General features: G+C 39.0%; 3 protein-coding genes across 4 annotated transcripts in view; 2 read left to right on the top strand and 1 right to left on the bottom strand.

The window, feature by feature from the left end:
• The first annotated feature begins 1,090 nt into the window (after positions 1-1,090).
• LOC146482313 (uncharacterized) overlaps positions 1,091-18,352 on the top strand; it is a 24,768-nt gene continuing 7,506 nt past the window's right edge. The window contains exon 1 of the mRNA XM_085107176.1: positions 1,091-1,245. The gene's annotated coding sequence lies outside the window, so the exon portion shown is untranslated. The remainder of the gene's footprint in view (positions 1,246-18,352) is intronic.
• LOC146482315 (uncharacterized) lies at positions 2,866-13,628 on the top strand. Of its 2 annotated transcripts, XM_085107187.1 has the most exons (9): positions 2,866-11,187; positions 11,418-11,751; positions 11,887-11,976; positions 12,185-12,268; positions 12,384-12,416; positions 12,567-12,644; positions 12,772-12,844; positions 13,084-13,155; positions 13,310-13,628. In XM_085107187.1, exons 1-9 carry the CDS (start codon positions 9,369-9,371, stop codon positions 13,439-13,441), a joined length of 2,715 nt encoding a protein of 904 aa, XP_084963313.1. In that variant the 5' UTR covers positions 2,866-9,368; the 3' UTR covers positions 13,442-13,628. The 2 variants fall into 2 exon arrangements, with proteins under 2 accessions (XP_084963313.1, XP_084963312.1); XM_085107186.1 differs by lacking the exons at positions 12,384-12,416; positions 12,772-12,844; positions 13,084-13,155; positions 13,310-13,628 and having other exon boundaries at positions 2,874-11,187; positions 12,185-12,301; positions 12,567-12,636.
• On the bottom strand, positions 13,631-17,564 carry LOC146482314 (uncharacterized). The gene is made up of 5 exons (XM_085107190.1): positions 15,449-17,564; positions 15,050-15,379; positions 14,866-14,944; positions 14,592-14,713; positions 13,631-14,408 (listed from the first exon to the last, which is right to left on the bottom strand). The coding sequence occupies exons 1-5, from the start codon at positions 15,728-15,730 to the stop codon at positions 13,638-13,640; spliced, it is 1,584 nt and encodes a 527-aa protein (XP_084963316.1). The 5' UTR covers positions 15,731-17,564; the 3' UTR covers positions 13,631-13,637.

Below are 18,352 nucleotides of genomic sequence, written 5' to 3'. Positions count from 1 at the left end.
TAGGCATTACGAATACTTCAAATGTTGTCTTCTGTGTTCCCAGGTCGTTTTGTGGAAAAAAAAGCTAATGGACTTAAATGGTGGCTGATAAATTATTACTTTATTTTGAATTTAGGAGCTGTTGGTGGCTTTTCAAAAATGTTAGCTGGCCATTTTTTTTAGCATTTGTTACGATATATTTGCCCATCTGAACAGATATCCACCAAAATAAATGGCTGAGTGTTTCCGTTGAAAGGATTGACATTTACATGTAACGGGTAACATCATATATCACTCTTCGCACTATCCATAGAAACGCGGTGTCCTGCATAAACAGTACCCACACTGTTTAAGAGAATGTCCCTGTGGTAATCTCTCTCTCTCGCTTCGTTTCACTTCCTTCAGTTGTCAGACCAGCTGTGTGAATCCTGTAAGTCCCAATATCAAACTTCATATTCGCCGCACTTCTCTCTGGACATTTCTTATGTTAATAGATGAGAGAATTTATTTAAACGTCCAGACATCTTATCTTTGCTGATCATTTTCTTGTGGTTTTGTTTTCGTGGCTTATTTGTTTGATCCAATCGTGAGGTTATTACCCTATTGATCCCTCTCCCGACATTCAGTAGGCTCCATTACCAGCCGCTGTTCGGGAAATAAGCCTAGACAATCAGACCCAAAGTTTTGTTCCTGTATTTACTATAAAAAAAAATCCTTTAAAACGCGGGCTCGTACGTCTTATTTAATAGAGAGCTTTTAAAAGGAATTCCAAACGCTAAACGCAGTAACTATGTTGTTAACGTGACATATTTGTAGCAAAAACATCGAGTTGAAATTATATCTCCCAAGTTGGCCCTACCCTGTCTGGAAGCAGAAGATCACACTATCTATCACGTGAACATATTAGTTATCACGAGACTCTACCGCAATAATAAATTTTCTAGATTATGCGATTTTTACAGTTCCATTTAATGAGATCTGGCTTTCTAACGAACACGCAAAGTCTTACTTAGCATGTAATATTCATTGCTTACAAATGCAGTCGCAGAGAAGCGTTGACATGCCAACTGAAGATAAAAATCGCGTGATCTGAACACGTGACGGCTGAAATAGAAACAATACGTCATGCCTTGAAGTCGAAAGTGGAAGTCTTTCGAATTTCCGCATTGATCATTTCAAACACAAGATGTTCTCTTCTGTACGATGCCGATAACTGCTGCTGCCTGATTTAGTTTACTCTGCAATTAAGTGGAAACTTAGCAAAGGGTGAGTATTCTTTATTTTTGTCTTTGATTTCGCTTTGATGGCTGTCGTTCCAGGTAAACTAGGAAAATTCCTACGTTGTCCGATGACACGTAAGTTAGGAATTTGCATCTATTATTGAAGGTTTATTGCGGTACCAATTTTAGTTCTTAAGAAGGACCGAAAACATCATTTCCTTTGATCTACTCGTCTACTTTACGTATTATTTCACCCTCGCCAAAGAGCGACAGCAAATCGCCTTCACATAAAAGTATTCGACTGCGAACACAATGTGTTCGAACACCTTGAACAAAAAGATTGTGTTAAGTGTCTGGGTGTGTTGATCGACAGCAACCTCTCTTGGCAATATCACATTAATTATATTTCGCTTAAGATAAGTAAAACAATTGGTATTATATCACGGTTGAGATACGTTCTACCCACTTCTATTCTTCTTCATATTTACCGTTCTCTAATCCATCCTTACGTTTCTTACGGTCTTTCAGTATGGGGCCAAACTTCAAAATCAAATCTGGAGAAAATCTTAATCCTCCAAAAAAGAGCCTTACGTCTAATTTATTTCCGCAATAACAGAGAGCATGCCATCCCGTTATTCGTATGTTCTAATATCCTTCCAGTTGACATGCTTTATTTCAAATCTATAGCCAGTCTTATGCATGATATCAATAACCAAAGTGCTCCCCTGAACCTAATAAATCTTTTTGATCGAGTAGATTCTGTGCACTCGTATAGAACCAGGTCTGCATCCACGGGCAAATTTCATATAAAATGCTCAAAGCTGACACAACTGAGCCACTCATTTTCGAGATTAGGTTGTAAAATCTGGAATGAATTACCGGAATCTTTCCGTGCAAAAACTAAAGCCTCCTTTAAAAAATGCCTTCAGACCAGATTACTAAAACTTCTTGATCAAGAGGATATTTATGTTGACGTCAACACTCTGATTAAAAACTTCAAATATCAGTGGTATGATTAGCTAATATGAAACTTTCTTAATTTTAATTTAGACAGTCATTATTTTTTACTTAACTTATTACACATTAGTTATTGGTATATCTTTAAATTATATTCTGTAAATATATACTAATCAACTGCACTACCCGCCTAGATTAGCCTATGCTATTTGCGGGCTAGTGCATTCTTGCCTTACCTTCGTGTAAAATGTGCTTTAATAAATTGAATTGAATTGAATTGAATTGAACTTCGGTATGGCACTTGACGATGTTAAACTTTAGAGTCAAAACAAGAACGAGTCATGGAATTCGGAGTGTGTGGATGAAATCATTTCTCGGGTGACCTGATCTTTAAAGGGACACAGGCAGCTGATGCACATGCGCATTAGATACCATTTCTTAGCTGATTTGCATATCACACTTCATCACAAGTCCCGCGCTGAGAAGCGCATCCTTTGGAAAATCTTTTAAAACAAACCTTGCCGAGTCGAAGTATTTGACAGTCAAAATAGACCTAATGTCATATTAGAACACTCACTTTCCTGATACCTTGGAGAATTTAGTGATGGAATTGTCCAGGGAAAGTCAAACGTCAACTAATGCCTCTGAAGTCGAAAAACAGTTCCTGTGGGGGGGGGGGGGGGGAGGAGCTACTCCCCAAAAAATTGGGTAGGTGTCTGCGGCCCGCTTCCCAAAACCCTTACCCTATTTATGACCAAAATCTGCGATTTTCCCTACCTGACCAAAAATTTGATTCCCTATTTTTTTGTTGTTGCTGGTCTTATTTATCTACCCTGCGCAGCAGGCGTTAAAGGGGGGTAGAAGCGCGGATGGAAGGAGGGGGGCATGATGAAGAAGTAGCTTCTTCTAAAAATAAAAAAACGAATTCAAGACTAAAGTACCAAACTTGATACCCTATTTATTACCAAAATGGCTAAAATGGGTACCCTATTTATGACCAAAATGGCTGAAAAAACATACCCTTTGGGGCCGCACATACCCATATAGCCCGTTTAAGGGAGTACCCTCCCCCCGGGAATCAGTTGAAGTGGGAAACACATGTAATCGTTCATTTCTGCTTTCAATCAGATATTTTTTTTATAATTTCGTTTCCACAACTTCTCCACTATCTAAATTTAGGAACCAAACCCATGTCATTGGAAGAACGCTTGCTCGACCCGTAGAAAACAAGGTTCTACTACAGGTTGTCCTTGTCGAGGAGATATAAATCGCTGTGTACCGAAGTTAGGCTTCGTCTGAACTCCAAAACAAGCAGCCATGACGCGAAGTTCGAATCGTTTACGAACATTCCCTCCGCACGAACCTTTCGCCAGACTAAGAAAATGCGATTTTCCGAATATATGTAATGGTGATTTGCTCTCCAATGTTTTTGATTGATTTCTCTCGTTATTTTAGTCAACGCAGGCGATTTCTTCCGCGCGGCGCCTACACGTTTTCCAGTTTTTCTTTCCATGTTCCTGGCTTTGGAGACGCGATCCATAGTACTGTACAGGCCAGCAAATGATCCCGCCGGGCCCGCAAATGATCCCTGGACCGGAAATGATCCCCGGACGGGAAATGATCCTCAGACTGAACCGCAAATGATCCCCGATTGCCTAACCATAAATATAGAATGGAATGGAGTCAAATTTGGACGGTGGATTTCAACTTTATACACATACCCATTTTTTTTTCTTAAATAACACCAGTCGTTATATTTAAAAATTTTTAGTCAGTTATATTTACTATCTGCATGCAAATTTCACAACTTTAAAAATTATAATGTAGCAGCTCAGTGCAACAGAACAACTTAGTTACAAACTGGAACATACATGCCTGTGTACATAATTTACCTACACCATTACAACGCCTAAAATGTGCACGAATTGTACGAAATTCGTCATCAGTTTTCAAATAAGGCGAACAACAAGAAACAAATTTTGACAGTGCAACTCAAAAATACTTTACTGGAACAGGCCAACTTACTCGAATGGGAAAGCCGGTTCAGAGAGTACCACAATTTCGCACGCACTGATGTAGTGAGCTTTCCTTGAAGTGACCCAGCCACTCCCATCCCGAACGCATTCACTTTATAGAGAATTCGTGAATCATAGTGAGTGGGTGGAAGACGCACCTTTGACAGATGTCCATTGCCCGCGAGTGAGATGGTTATGTTGCCTTATCAGGTCATGGTGAACATATTCCGGTTGCTGCGGTGTCTAGCTAAGGAGAAGGGTTATCTATAATCTACCCAAGTAACCATAGACAAGAAGAAGCTGATTTCGACGGCATTCCTTTGGTGAGCCATGAAGCCCATCAAAGCAGCTTCCATAGCCTTCAGCAAGTGTACACAAAAATAACAGATGTACTCGAAGAATTAAAATTGAAGTATGGAGAAGAGCGAATTACTGAAGATCAAATTTACCTAAAACGCAGAAAAAAATTGACAAGTCATAGGCTCCTGCAGTTATTCCTAAGGCGTCTATGAGGAGGGCAATGGTCTTTTGCAGGTCTATGCCGACGACAGTGTGTTTTGTAAAAAAAAAAAATTAAAGAAAGACTGGGAGTCCAATCGGCGGCAAAACGAAAATGAAAGACAAAATCAACATATTACATGATAACGTATTGAAGTTAAATTTTTAAGTTACTGAAAAAGTTACTAATAACTACACAATCAAAATTAATCAAATTTAAGAAAACATCCATTTGACCGCCATCTGAAGCGCATTGACCGATTCTCCTTCCTTTTTTGAAAAACAACAACAACAACAACAACAACAACAAAAAAGAAACAAAAATATCTAGCGAAAGTATTAACTGACCCGCTCTTTAATTTTTTAATTTTGAAGAGTTTCGTACAATTCTTGCACATTTTAGGCATTGTAATGGTATTAGTAAATCATATACATGCATGTTACAGTTTATAGGTAAATTGTTCTGTTGTACTGTGTTGCTATATTATAATTTTTAAAGTTGTGAAATTTGCATGCAGATAGTTTAAAAACAACGACTGGTGTTATAAAAAAATGAATTCTATAAAGTTGAAATCCACTGTCCAAATTTGAGTCCATTCCATTCTATATTTATGGTGAGGCAATCGGGGATCATTTGCGATCCAATCTGGGGATCATTTCCCGTCCGGGGATCATTTGCAGTTCAATTTGGGGATCATTTCCCGTCCGGGGATCATTTGCGGTTCAATTTGGGGATCATTTCCGGTCCTGGGATCATTTGCGGGCCTGTACAGTACTGTTTTTAAACAAATATGAAAAAAATAATACCATAAGATGTGCTAAAGTAGACTCAGAAAGAGGATCCAATAAAACACTGGGACGTTTGAAGCTGATTTCTGAGCAGGGTTTGGAACGTTCCCTACAATCCCAGGCCCCCCCTATCAGGCCCCCCATTCTAGGCCCCTCATACCAGGCCCCTACCCATCCCAGACCCCCGATACCAAGCCCCCCATGCCAGTCCCCCCATACCAGACCCCCGATACCAACCCCCCATACCAGGCCATCCATACCAGCCCCCCGATACAAGGCCCTAGCAGAAGTCCCCCCATACCATGCCCCCCCCTCCTTGAAGCCCTGCCATACAAAGTCCTCTCAAAGCGGGTTCGTAATATTCTGTCGTAATATTATTTTACACAACAATATCAAGCCCCGAGGTACAATACCAGGCCCCAATAAAACGAAATCAACTTGTCTGTTACGCAGGCAACAATATCAAGCCCCGATATCGTAAGCTGATTATTCGACACAACAATATCAAGCCCCGAGGTACAATACCAGGCCCCAATGAAACGAAATCAAGTTGTCTCTTACGCGACAACAATATCAAGCCCCGATATCGTAAGATTATTCGACACAACAATATCAAGCCCTGAGGTACAATACCAGGCCCCAATGAAACGAAATTAAGTTGTCTCTTACGCAGGCAACAATATCAAGCCCCGATACCGTAAGATTATTCGACACAACAATATCAAGCCCTGAGGTACAATACCAGGCCCCAATGAAACGAAATCAACTTGTCTGTTATAATTACGCATGCAACAAATATCAGAAGCGCCGATATCGTAATATTATTTCACGCTACAATATCAAACGCTCCAAACGTCAGCACAGTAATCTTTTTTTAAAATGTGGTCAACTAGTTACCTTTAGTTATCAAATCCGTTTATAGGCGGAGGTAATGCATGGCCTTAGACCTCATAGGTGTAATGGAGTGACGAAAAACTACAAAGACTTTTGAAAACTTTTCTCGTTTAAACGAACCGTTTTTGGCCAAAAATATTCAGGATTTTTCTTCCGGTGTAGTAAATTAGAATGTACAGGCGGTGGGCATAAAATTTTCCTGGGACAGGCACTTCCGCGGCTGCCTGGCGTGAAACTTCTAAATTCTCGGCGTATCTTCGGCGTGGAAGGTACACGGAATGCACCCTGGGGCCAATTCAATAAAATGTTTACACTTGTAACTTACAATCTGGACCCTTGTTATATTGCACGCTCATGCACAACATGAGTCCACTTAACATTGTTAGAAGTGTTCTCCAATGAGTTTTGAACTCGTTTCTGAACTAATCGTTGGGTTAGTTTTCCTGTAGGCTTGTCAAATGACCAACTGCCCAGCTGGTAAACTACAAGTGTAAAGTTGGTTTTCACGTGACGTCACCAAATTCTAAAATTCAAAACCGGGAGGCCTACAAAATTTTACCTTCATTCAAGGAAAGATTACCTAAAAATATGTCTTTTCGTAATTTCTTAGCTCGATATCGTACTTCCTTTTGAAAATAGAACAGTTTCAATTTCCGAGTTTTCATTCTGCGTGACATCAGGAGGACGGCCGTGACAGAGCTGTTCCGTATCTTAAAAATGCCTCTTCGGATGATTTTCAGCATTCTAAACAATTTAAGTTTGAGGAGAAATATTTATCTAAATATTCAAAAATTCACAAGGGCAAACAAACCTCTTTTCTGGCAAAAGTGAATTCCAGATTTCCTATTTCCGGCCGCCATGTTTGTGCCCCTCAGAGGGGCACCAACAGGCCATACTAGGCTCTCTAAATTTGTGTGGAACATTTTGTCAGATAACTCGAGTACGGAATACCGTACAGACCTGACACTTGGGCAGATTCCTTGTTTATTTATGATCTATAACATGTCAATTTTATGACTTCATTCATGGAATGGTTTTGATTATTTTTTTCAATGGCGCGACAGTGAAAACCGGCAATTGAATTGACCCCTGGTCCTCGTGTGACACAGGCACTAGCCAAAAATAGTGAGCAACCGGAAATAGCCTTGTCTCCACCCGACAATGAATAGTCACCTTTGTTGGCTATCTCTAAAACGGGGAACGGGGAACCGGGAACCGGGAACGGGGAACGGGGAATCTCTAAAATAGGGAATCTCTAAAAGGGGGAATCTCTTAAAGGGAGAATCTCTAAAATAGGGAATCTCTAAAAGGGGGAATCTCTGAAATAGAGAATCTCTAAAAGGGGGAATCTTTAAAGGGACACAGTCACCTGGTGCACATGCGCATTAGATACCATTTCTTAGCTGATTTGCATATCACACTTCATCACAAGTCTCGCGCTGAGAAGCGCATCCTTTGAAAAATCTAAACAAACCTTGTCGAGTCGAAGTATTTGCCAGTCAAAATTACTATAGTGATTATAGACCTAATGTCATTTTAGAACACTCATTTTCTTGATACCATGGAGAATTTACTGATGGACTTGTCCAGGGAAAGTCAAACGTCAACGAATACCTCTGAAGTCGAGGAATCATTTAATTGTTTATTTCGGTATCCGGTCGTGTGAAAAATTATCTTAGCTGTTTCTACGTTTCACGGTGTTTGCATGAGAAGCAAATTGACTTCAAATATTAGAGAAAATGTCAATTTTAAAACGCAGCGAATCGACTGAGCTGCAGTGTAGCGAAACGCCTTTGTAGCGAAACAACCGGTAAGCTTTATTTCTGCTTTCAATCATATATTTTGCTTTTATAATTTCGTTTCTACGACTTCTCCGTTATCTAAATTTAGGAACCAAACCCATGTCGTTGCAAGAAAGCTTGCTCGACCCGAAGAAAACAAGGTTCTACTGGAGGTTTTCCTTATCGAGGAGATAATCGACCGTGTACCAAAGCTTGTCTCCGTCTGTGCTCCAAACCAAGCAGCCATGACGCGTAGTTCGAATCGGTTACGAAGATTCCCACCGCACGAACCTTTCGCCAGGTTAAGAAAATGTAATTTTGCAAATATTTTTAATGGTGATTTGTTCTCCAATGTTTTTGATTGATTTCTCTGGTTATTTTAGTCAACGCAGGCGATTTCTTCCTCCCGGCGCCTTCACGTTTCCAACCTCCTCTTTCCATGTTCCGTTGGAGACGCGACCCATACTGTTGTTAACCAAATGTGATAAAATGATATCATAGGATGGCCAAAAGCATACTCAGAAACAGGTTTCCAGTAAAAGATTGAAAATCCAACAAAACACTGGGAAGATTGAAGCGGATTTCTAGATGGCGACGCGTACTTTTGATTTCGGGTTGAGGTGGACGCTTTTCAAAATTCACCTTTTCGGCGCTAGATTTCACGTGTAGTGTCACGTGACTTCTGATGTAAACAAACCGCGAAAGTTCGGACATTTGAACACACGCGTATCACACATTTCAGTGTACGAACATCATGGTCACGACTAAAAGATGTGCTTATGGTACTTGTAAAAATGATTCCCGATATCCCAAATCCTGGGAAAGGAACCCAAACGGTGATCCGGTATAGTTTTTCCATTTTCCTGGCGCAGTTCGACAAAACGAGAGAAGGCAAAAGTGGATAAATGCATGCCATCGCGGTGACTCGTTCGTGTGTACGAAGGATAGTTTTATTTGTAGCCTACACTTTGTTGGTGGAAATGATCCAACACTGGAGGATCCTGACCCAATATCCGCTGTTGCATGTAAGGAAATGGTAAGTTAATCTACTTATAATTTTACGGCACGATTTGTCGTTTAAAATTATTACTCGATACCGTGCGTAGGTGAATGATGATCACGTACATCCGTAAAATTTTTGCCCACGATAGCTAGGCGGTTCAAGTTCCGGTTAAGAAATATCTGTTCCATTTCTTTATTTAAGACTTTGAAACTCGAACAGTTGCAGATTTACAATGTCAAAGCAGACGAATATGAACGACTTTAAGGCCATGAATGTTGCGGAACTTAAAAAGTATTTGCAGGAACGTGGAGTTTCAGTGAGCGGGTATTTGAAATCTTCGCTGGTGGAAATCGCCTCTGCAGTTGAAAAAATGGTTTTGCCAGTGGATCCCAACTTCGAAAAGGATCAAACAAATGATGCAGATAATTTAATAATTCATGATATGCAAATTCCAAATCCATTTTCCCTGAAGACCGTGAACAATTTCAACTCGTCGCCACCCTTTGGATTGTACGATATTTTTAACCACTTGGTTTACTATTCTACTGAGTACGACAAGCAAGGACTAGCCGCTTACAAGTCATTTGACGATTATCGCTTATTCAATGATGGTTATGTGGAATCCTTGCTTACTGCTCAGTTAAATCAAGAGGGTTTTCATGTATATGTAGCCAAAGTGCGACCATTCATGAAAATCAAAACAGACGAAGGAAAGGAGTATTACGATCTCTGGTTCATTCTTGAGGGTAGAGGTGCAAACCGAGGCAGTGTACTCCAGGCAAGGTGCAAGTGTAAAGGTGGTCGGGATGGGGGATGTAAGCACATTGCGGCTGCCATGTACGCCTTAGAAGATTTACTAAATACTCGTGGCAGCAGCAGCGTAACTAGTGGTCCCTGCATCTGTACCAAGAGACCAAGAGCAAACACTCAAGCCTGCGAAGTGAAGGATTTGGTAATCGAGAAAGGTAAAAAACCGTCTTACAAAAAAAGAAAACGTCAGCACACGTACGTTCAAAATATTGATGTGGATGTCCGTGCTCCTGAAGACACAAATCCACCAGATGAAAAGTACCTTAGAACATTTACCGAAAAGATGTGCCAACTTAATACTAATAAACCTGTAATCTTGCCCTTATTCAAAAAACTTTATTTCACTCCAGAAGTAGATATAGATTTCAATGACGAACCTTCTGATTCAACTGGCTATAGACCTGTGACTGGTATTATGAATACTAAATTGCAAGAGATTTTAAAAACTGATCCCAGTATTTCAACTGAAAAACTATTGAAGTTGTTGTCATTCAGTGATACAGAAAGGGAGTATGTTGAGAGTACCACCTCAAAGCAGTGGCAATGTGAGGAATGGTATCTACACAAGGCAGGCTTCATAACAGCTTCAAAGTGCAAAAGAGTCTTCACCCGCCAGAAGGCACTCGAGAAAAATAACGCTGAAAATGCCTTAAAGTTGGTAGAAGCTATTGCCTTGGCCAAGACACCTCACATCCATTCCAAAAAGCAACATGAAATGGAACCACAAAATGCCAGGGAGTGGGGCTTATTTCATGAAGAAAGTGCTCGCAAGGCATATCAGCGTGTTACCAGCCATACCCACCACAAACTAGAACTACTTTCGAAAGGTTTTCTAATTTCAAAGTCAAAGCCTTTCCTTGGGGCAAGTCTCGATAATATTCAGAAATGCCAGTGTTCCACTGATTGTCCAGACAGAGTTATAGAATACAAATGCCCCTGGAAACACAGAGATCTTGACCCAAAACAAGCTTTCCTAACCCCAGAAATTGGTGGCATTAAAAATGGAAATTCATTTGCATTGAAGTCTACTTCACAGTACTACTTCCAAGTTCAGCTTCAAATGTTTGTAAGTGAGCTGACCTTGTGTAACTTTGTTGTGTGGACCAAGAAAGGAATCTTTACTGTTGAGGTGCCCTACAACCCAAGCTTCATGTCCAATGTATGTGTACAACTGGAGAAGTTTTGGACAAGTCAGGTTCTCCCTTTCAAGATGACGGAAGCTTCCGGGACAGTATTGCCAGGTACAGTGGTCTACTGTACATGCATATATATTAAATATATGTATAGACTTTTATGTAATGATAAATAAGAACTAGCTATACAAACAGACAGAAGAAGATTACACACGTACAGGCCTAGTTAGGCTTAGGTGACCAAATTATATGTGAAGTTTTGGTTTATTTGATATTTTGAAATATTAATATCCTGTTAGAAGAATACTGATTTACATATATATTGGGTGTTCTTGTAGAATCATCACATGCTGTGCACGAGGAATGCTCTTCTCAGCAGACCAGCTCACAACAGACCATCAAATCTACACAGCAGCCTAGTTGTTATTCAGAAGTTGTGAGTACTTCACAAGGGACCAGCCCTGAAGCAGATGCCAGCACTTCACCAGACACCAGCTGTCCTAGGGAATCAGATGTTTGTGAAGTTATAGATTTGTCAAGCTCACAGTACAGTACCCCTACTACACCTTCAGACAGTGTGACACTTTCTGGGCTTCAAATCTACAAGGCGGATGTGCAAACTGTTCAACCAAAGGCCATGATCACTGACACAATAGTTTTGTTTTTGTTCAAGTAAGTAATGGTTCATTATACTGCATGTATGTCTGATTGCTCGCAGCTTAATTAGATACTTGGGGCTTTGTTGTTACTCAATGGCATGGCCATAGCATTGCATAACGTAATGTATGATTTTTTTTGTTGTTTCAGGCAACTACCTCAGTATATATATCCCATTGTCAGTACCTATTTCTATACCACTTTATGTGGGGAACAAGATGTTGGTCAAACAACCTCAAGGTAGACAGATTTAAAATAGACGCAAAGTTTAAACAGCACATATTTCAATAAAAAAGTGTGCATACATATAAAATTATTATGCCATGATGTGAGAATAAATATATGCATACACATGTTATTTATAAAGTAACAATAATATTCTCTATTATGAGTTTCCATAACTGTCTATGAATTTTTAAACCATCTAATTTTCTTTTGTTATTTTTAGAATGGTTCGGTTAACATCAGCAGAGAAGTTTTTTAAGACGAACCTACTGGGCAGTGAATATGTGTTCATTCCGATCAATAGAAGGTCAGAAATAATGGTTACAGTGTAATTCCAAATGTAATGCAAAATAAAATATGTTCTTATACTGTACCTTCAACAGTCATTTGGAAACTAAAATAATTTTCAACATTTTTTCCAGCTTACACTGGGTCTTGGCTATCTTAACCCCATGGTAAGCATTCGAAGAATACAATAATTATTATTGCAAGAGAAGAAGAGTTTGATTTGTTTATTTAAACGATGGCTGGTTCTTAAGTCTATACCTAAAGTGTTTCATGTATATACTGGAATTTACACTGTAAATGACATTTCTGTTCATTAGGCACCTTCGAATTCTGATCCTGGACTCATTGACATGGGACATTGGCACAAGGCATACAGAAATAGATAACATCAACAGGTATCAATAGTGTACTGTCAGGAATACAGTAACACAAAATGACTCAGTTAACAAATTATGTGCCTTTGATTTGCTGAGATTAATAAAAAATATATTTTGTACTAATTAGTTTGGGTTTCTTTATTAGCTTCTTGGATCACCTATGTGCAGCCAGCAGCATACCATCCAAGACGAGCCAGCGTTCAAATCATGTGCTGAAGGTACCTATATCATAATAGACCTGACTTAAGTACTGTTAACTCATAGTGAAAGATGAGAATGAAGCCCTACTATGAAGATTACTATAATTTGTAAATATGACAGAGCTGTATACGTAATTGACATGTTGATCAACCAATGCAAATTAATGTGATAAAGTCAAAGATTAGATACTTGTTGCAACATTTTACTGATCAATTGACTGGCAATTGGGCTGACACTTCAATTTTGTGATTTTCAGGTACCACAACAGTTGGCAGGAAGCAACAACTGTGGATTTCACATGTTCATGTTTGTTGACCATTTCTTAAAGGTAAAATTATGGAGCAAAGTTGTTACAACATCCAAAAAACACAACACAGAAAACTTCATAAAAGGATATAGTAAAAAGTCTGTGTTTTAGATATCCCCATTTCTGTTGATTGTTGTTGATGTACATGTAATGTCATTCATGTTTTTATCCCCAGGATCTAAAGGAGTATGAAAGTGATCCAAATGGATATGTCCATGCTGAGCATCAGTGGTTTGATCCTAAAGATGCTGAAACCAAGAGAACATTGACTAGAACTTTTTTAGAGGCTCTTTTTGTAAATAAATAAAAGTTAATCAAGGCCCAGCAACAAATGGCTACATGAACAGTGAAACTGTCTAGAAACAAGCTTTTTCTAGCAGAATTGTGAAGTTAATATTTTATTCATCATACCTTTGCCATTAATTTAATTATACATCATATAGTACCATTGTATTTAATAAGTACCCAGCTAATAAAGAATTCTACTTGTACCTCTTTTCTGTTTAACTTCCCTTTATTATTGATGGTTGTAAATTAACGAGTATTGCACAGACAGTAACAACAGCACTCAAGTATGGTTTACATGTCAGTGGAATAACTCCCCGAAGAAAATTAAACAATTTTAGACGCCTTATCATACGCTCAATATGAACCCTTGCACTTGCAACTCGTCTTGTAGCAGTTGATGCTCGTGCAGATACATTATTTTTGCGCATGATTGGGGGTGCAATTAGTACAGATTCATGTAGAGCTAGATAATCCTGTATGTTAAAGCCCTTATCAGCCATTACAGCATCTCCCGGCTGTAATTTGGCTAGAAAACCACTAACATTTACAATCTCCTTGTCACTGATACTTCCACTATATAATTTTGACACAAAGTTAAAATGCAATATTGGAGACATCGAAATAAGTAACTTAAATGTATTTGAGGACTTGTATTGACTGTAGGTTGATCTTTGACTGGATGGCTTACCAGGTTTTTCAACATAGAATTCAGTGCAATCTATTATTGCTCTCAGATTCTTAAAGCTATTTTTTTGGAAACAATTTGGTTTAGGAATCCCAAGCAAATCATCTTTAGTTGAGAAGGGTAAAAGAAACCTCAACTCCCTTTCTAGAAATAATATCCATGTTATAAATATTCTGCTTCCGGTTCCTGTGGTAATGCCAAAGACATCACAAAGCATTTCCAAACTTGGGTTTCTTCTAAGTCTTACTAGGGTAAAGACAAATTGCTCTTTGGTTGTTAACTTAGCCAACTCTTGCCTTTTCTAAAAAACAAATCACAACACTGATTATTTTCTATTTTTAAAACAAGGAGTATAACAGACTGGATTGATATTAATAGCTATTTCAAAAATTGGGGCTATTTCTGAAGTATAATAGCAAAATTAATTTGTTTACTGTATGCCTTCTTCAACAATAAACGGAAATAGATATTACATTAAACTAACCTTTAAGTATTTCCCCTTGAGCTTTCCAGCCTTGGTTTTTTGTATACCTTTCCACATGTTCATACGTTGACTTTTGTCTTTTACCTCACTGTAAATCATTTCAAGACATTCCTTTGTCATACCTGTAATATCAAGAAATATATATATCGAAATATATTAGTATATAGTCGAGTGACACAGACAAGAGTGTATGCTGGAATCAGGTGCGCTTGGTTGTCTAGGTTGTTTAAAATGAAATCGTGTTAAAAGTCAATTTATAGTTTAATTCGTGTACCTGTATAGTGGTAGGTTTTCTGTGGATCCATCACTTTCTCCATAAATAGAGTCTTCATCAGTTTGTCTCTACCGGAAGTCTGATTTGTAAATAAAAGTTATGTATTCAAAACAGTACTGAAAGTTCATTTTACAATAATAAAGGGTGCAAACATTTAACAAAATATGTTTAGTGTATTACTAACTTGCGTGCTAGATTCTCTTAGTAGTTTTTCATCAGTCTGTGTGTTGCGGTTGATGTGAGTCGCGATCGGTTCAGGATCCGGAAACTCGTCGGTTCCCTCCTCGAATTCATGAATGCCTTCGTCATCAGGCTGTGCTGTATTCACGACTGGCTCTAACGACAGATCTAAAAGAGCCCCGGCAGCTGCATGTTCCGATTTTGATTTTCCAGAATGGCGATGAAGCGTCAAAAGGGTTTTAGCCACTGATCGCTCAAGACAAATTTTCTTGCCTCTCTCTCTGTTTGCCTCTCGTACACCGGATGCTTTTCGTTTACGATGGAGTCGCGACACCTACGCACGGTAAAAAATAATAATTCAAACGACAAATCGTGCTGTAAAATTATAAGTAGATTAACTTACCGTTTCCTTGCTAGCAACAGCAGATATTGGGTCAGGATCCTCCAGCGTTGGACCATTTCCACCAACAAAGTGTAGGCTACAAATATAACTATCCTTCGTACAAACGAACGAGTCACCGCGATGGCATGCATTTATCCACTTTTGCCTTCTCTCATTTTGTCGAACTGCGCCAGGAAAATGGAAAAACTTTACCGGATCACCGTTTGGGTTCCTTTCCCAGGATTTGGGATATCGGGAATCGTTTTTACAAGTACCATAAGCACATCTTTTAGTCGTGACCATGATGTTCGTACACTGAAATGTGTGATACGCGTGTGTTCAAATGTCCGAACTTTCGCGGTTTGTTTACATCAGAAGTCACGTGACACTACACGTGAAATCTAGCGCCGAAAAGGTGAATTGACAAAAACTAGCGTCCAGGTCAGCGCGGTCACAAAGGTGACTGTGTCCCTTTAAAATAGGGAATCTCTAAAACAGGGAATCTCTAAAATAGGGAACCTCTAAAATAGGGAATCTCTAAAATAAGGAATCTCTAAAACAGGGAATCTCTAAAGTAAGGAATCTCAAAAAAGGGAAATCTCTAAACGGGAGAAACTATCAACAAACTGGATAAATCTATGAACTTTTTAGATGTGGAGTTTTTCCTTAGAGACCTTTGGCATTTACAGCATTTGCCAACAACCAATAATATTAGTGACAGTTGTTGTCATAATTACTAGATATATAAGATAAAAATAAATTGTTGTCGTCGCTTGCCGCAATATCTTCCGTAGGGGTGGTCTAAAAAATTTATGCCAATCGATACCAAGGGGACACATACAGCAAGAGAAATCGATTTTTCTGCAGCCTACTGCAAAACGGTAAAGATGAAAGCGCAATTGAATCTCTGAATAAGCCGTGGACTCAAAATGACTGGAAATGGAACCGGGCCTGGCATCTGTAACACGGGTCGACCGTCATTAACTGGACTAGACAGACGTCTTCACGCCTGCATATAAAGCTTATCCAGTGATCAGTTCAAAAATGCCAATTGTGAAATTCGCGTTGTTTGTGTTACGATTGATCCATCAGCCCTAATGGCCTTACAACGATGTCTAATAAAAAAGCCCTTTCTTATGTGTAAAACTAACCAATTTCCTTTTATGCCTTTCGAAAGTTACAACAAACGCCCTCAATGTTTTTCAAGAAAAAAAAAAAGGTTTCACCGGTCAAGGAAAAAAATTCACCTTATCTATGATGTTATCACCCAGGTACCAGACCTGCTTTCCTCGCTGGGATAAAGACATGTCTGACGTAGGCCGGAAGCCACCCAAATTGCAAATGCTAAATATGTTTTTCTCGCTAGTTACGTTTCATGGCGTAATTAACAAGACTAGTAATGAGAATATAAGGTTTAATAGCGTCTGCTTTGTTATACCAAAAAGACAAATTCTCTTAAAGTAGTACCAAATGGCGGGAAATGGCTGCAAGAACGTTTTAAGATAAGACATGTCATCCCGACCTTCGGTCGACCTTCTTTCAATTCGGTGGCTTCAGGTCAACATGAATAACAATTTCAAGTTTCCATTGGCGAAAGAGTAAAAAAAAAAAATAGCAACATGAGCATAATACAGGCTAGCGACAAGAGCACAATACAACAAGAACTGCAAACACACACACACGCAAAATCGTTCTGCTTCAGTCACTGGGATTTTAGAGATTCCGGCTTTTAGGGGTTTCTCATTTCAGAGATTCTCCCCCCCCCCCCCCCCCACCACTTTGAAGATTTGAAAATTTAAAGATTCCCCTGTTTAGAGATTCCCCCGTTTAGAGATTCTCCCTTTTAGAGATCCCTATTTTAGAGATACCCCCTTTTTGAGATTCCCCCTTTTAGAGATTCCCTATTTTAAAGATTCCCCTTAGAGATTCCCTATTTTAGAGATTCCCTGTTTTAGAGATTCCCCCTTTTAGAGATTCCCTATTTTAGAGATTCCCCCTTTTAGAGATTCCCTATTTTAGAGATTCCCTGTTTTAGAGATTCCCTATTTTAGAGATTCCCTGTAATAGAGATTCCCCCTTTTAGAGATTCCCTGTTTTAGAGATTCCCTATTTAAGAGATTCCCCCGTTTAGAGATTCCCCCTTTTAGAGATTTCCTGTTTTAGAGACTCCCCGTTCCCCATTCCCCGTTCCCCGTTCCCTTTACTCCATTCCCCGTTCCCTGTTTTATAGATAGACCCCCTTTGTTTGTGTGTTGTCGCCTATAAATGTGAAAGAAAACAAGGTATGAATCCGATGAATCTTATCTGGGGAAATGTTGAATCACAGAACGCTAGAATTTTGAATTTTAATCGTAAAACATTGAGCTGTATTACCGAAAGTTTAAGTTCCCGTGGGTAAAGAGATTTGTCTGTAAAATGATATGTAGTTCTATATGTTGACATGATGGGTTAAAATGAATTTGAGTACACATTAATTATTATTAAGAAGAGAGCAATACGGACAGGTACCGGTGTTTCAGAACAAACCGCTGCGATTCCTTCGTAATTTTCTCGGTATAAGAGTTTAGGGTTAGGGTTTGGTTAGTGTTAGGTTTGTTTTAACGTAAAAAGGGCTGTGAAACTTATCATTTAAAGGCATGTTATCGGTAAAAACTATTTTGTGTTTGAATGCGTGTTTGGGAATATATTTTCTCTTATTACTTCCCAGGGGAGCGTACGTAGAAGTTTTAAATAAACATCATTTCTTTCGTAGAAGTGAGCGAGGCAATTCTTCAGGCGGATTTGTAAGCGCCCGAGTTATTCAACTGAAATATTTCGCGACGAAGTAGATATAAATAAACGAGCATTCGGGCGGAACAATGCTTCTAGAGCGAGTTTGTACTCTACTGCATGTGAGACTTTTCTCTCGCAAACTTTGTATAAAAA

This window comes from Pavona decussata, unplaced genomic scaffold, assembly GCF_977016875.1.
Source record: "Pavona decussata unplaced genomic scaffold, jaPavDecu1.1 SCAFFOLD_46, whole genome shotgun sequence".
In the NCBI taxonomy this organism is placed as follows: domain Eukaryota; kingdom Metazoa; phylum Cnidaria; class Anthozoa; order Scleractinia; family Agariciidae; genus Pavona; species Pavona decussata.
The sequence above is the reverse complement of the archived record's forward strand: the minus strand, read 5'-3'. Positions and strand labels throughout refer to the sequence as shown.

Bases quoted from the DNA above. Each gene is read 5' to 3' on its own strand.
- LOC146482315 (XM_085107187.1), top strand. From the start codon at position 9,369: ATGTCAAAGCAGACGAATATGAACGACTTTAAGGCCATGAATGTTGCG. The intron at 12,269-12,383 runs GTCAGAAATAAT...CATTTTTTCCAG, and splicing joins TTCATTCCGATCAATAGAAG to CTTACACTGGGTCTTGGCTA. The intron at 13,156-13,309 runs GTAAAATTATGG...TTTTATCCCCAG, and splicing joins TTGTTGACCATTTCTTAAAG to GATCTAAAGGAGTATGAAAG.
- LOC146482314 (XM_085107190.1), bottom strand. From the start codon at position 15,730: ATGGTCACGACTAAAAGATGTGCTTATGGTACTTGTAAAAACGATTCC. The intron at 15,380-15,448 runs GTAAGTTAATCT...TACCGTGCGTAG, and splicing joins CTGTTGCTAGCAAGGAAACG to GTGTCGCGACTCCATCGTAA. The intron at 14,409-14,591 runs GTTAGTTTAATG...TTTGTTTTTTAG, and splicing joins TCAAGGGGAAATACTTAAAG to AAAAGGCAAGAGTTGGCTAA.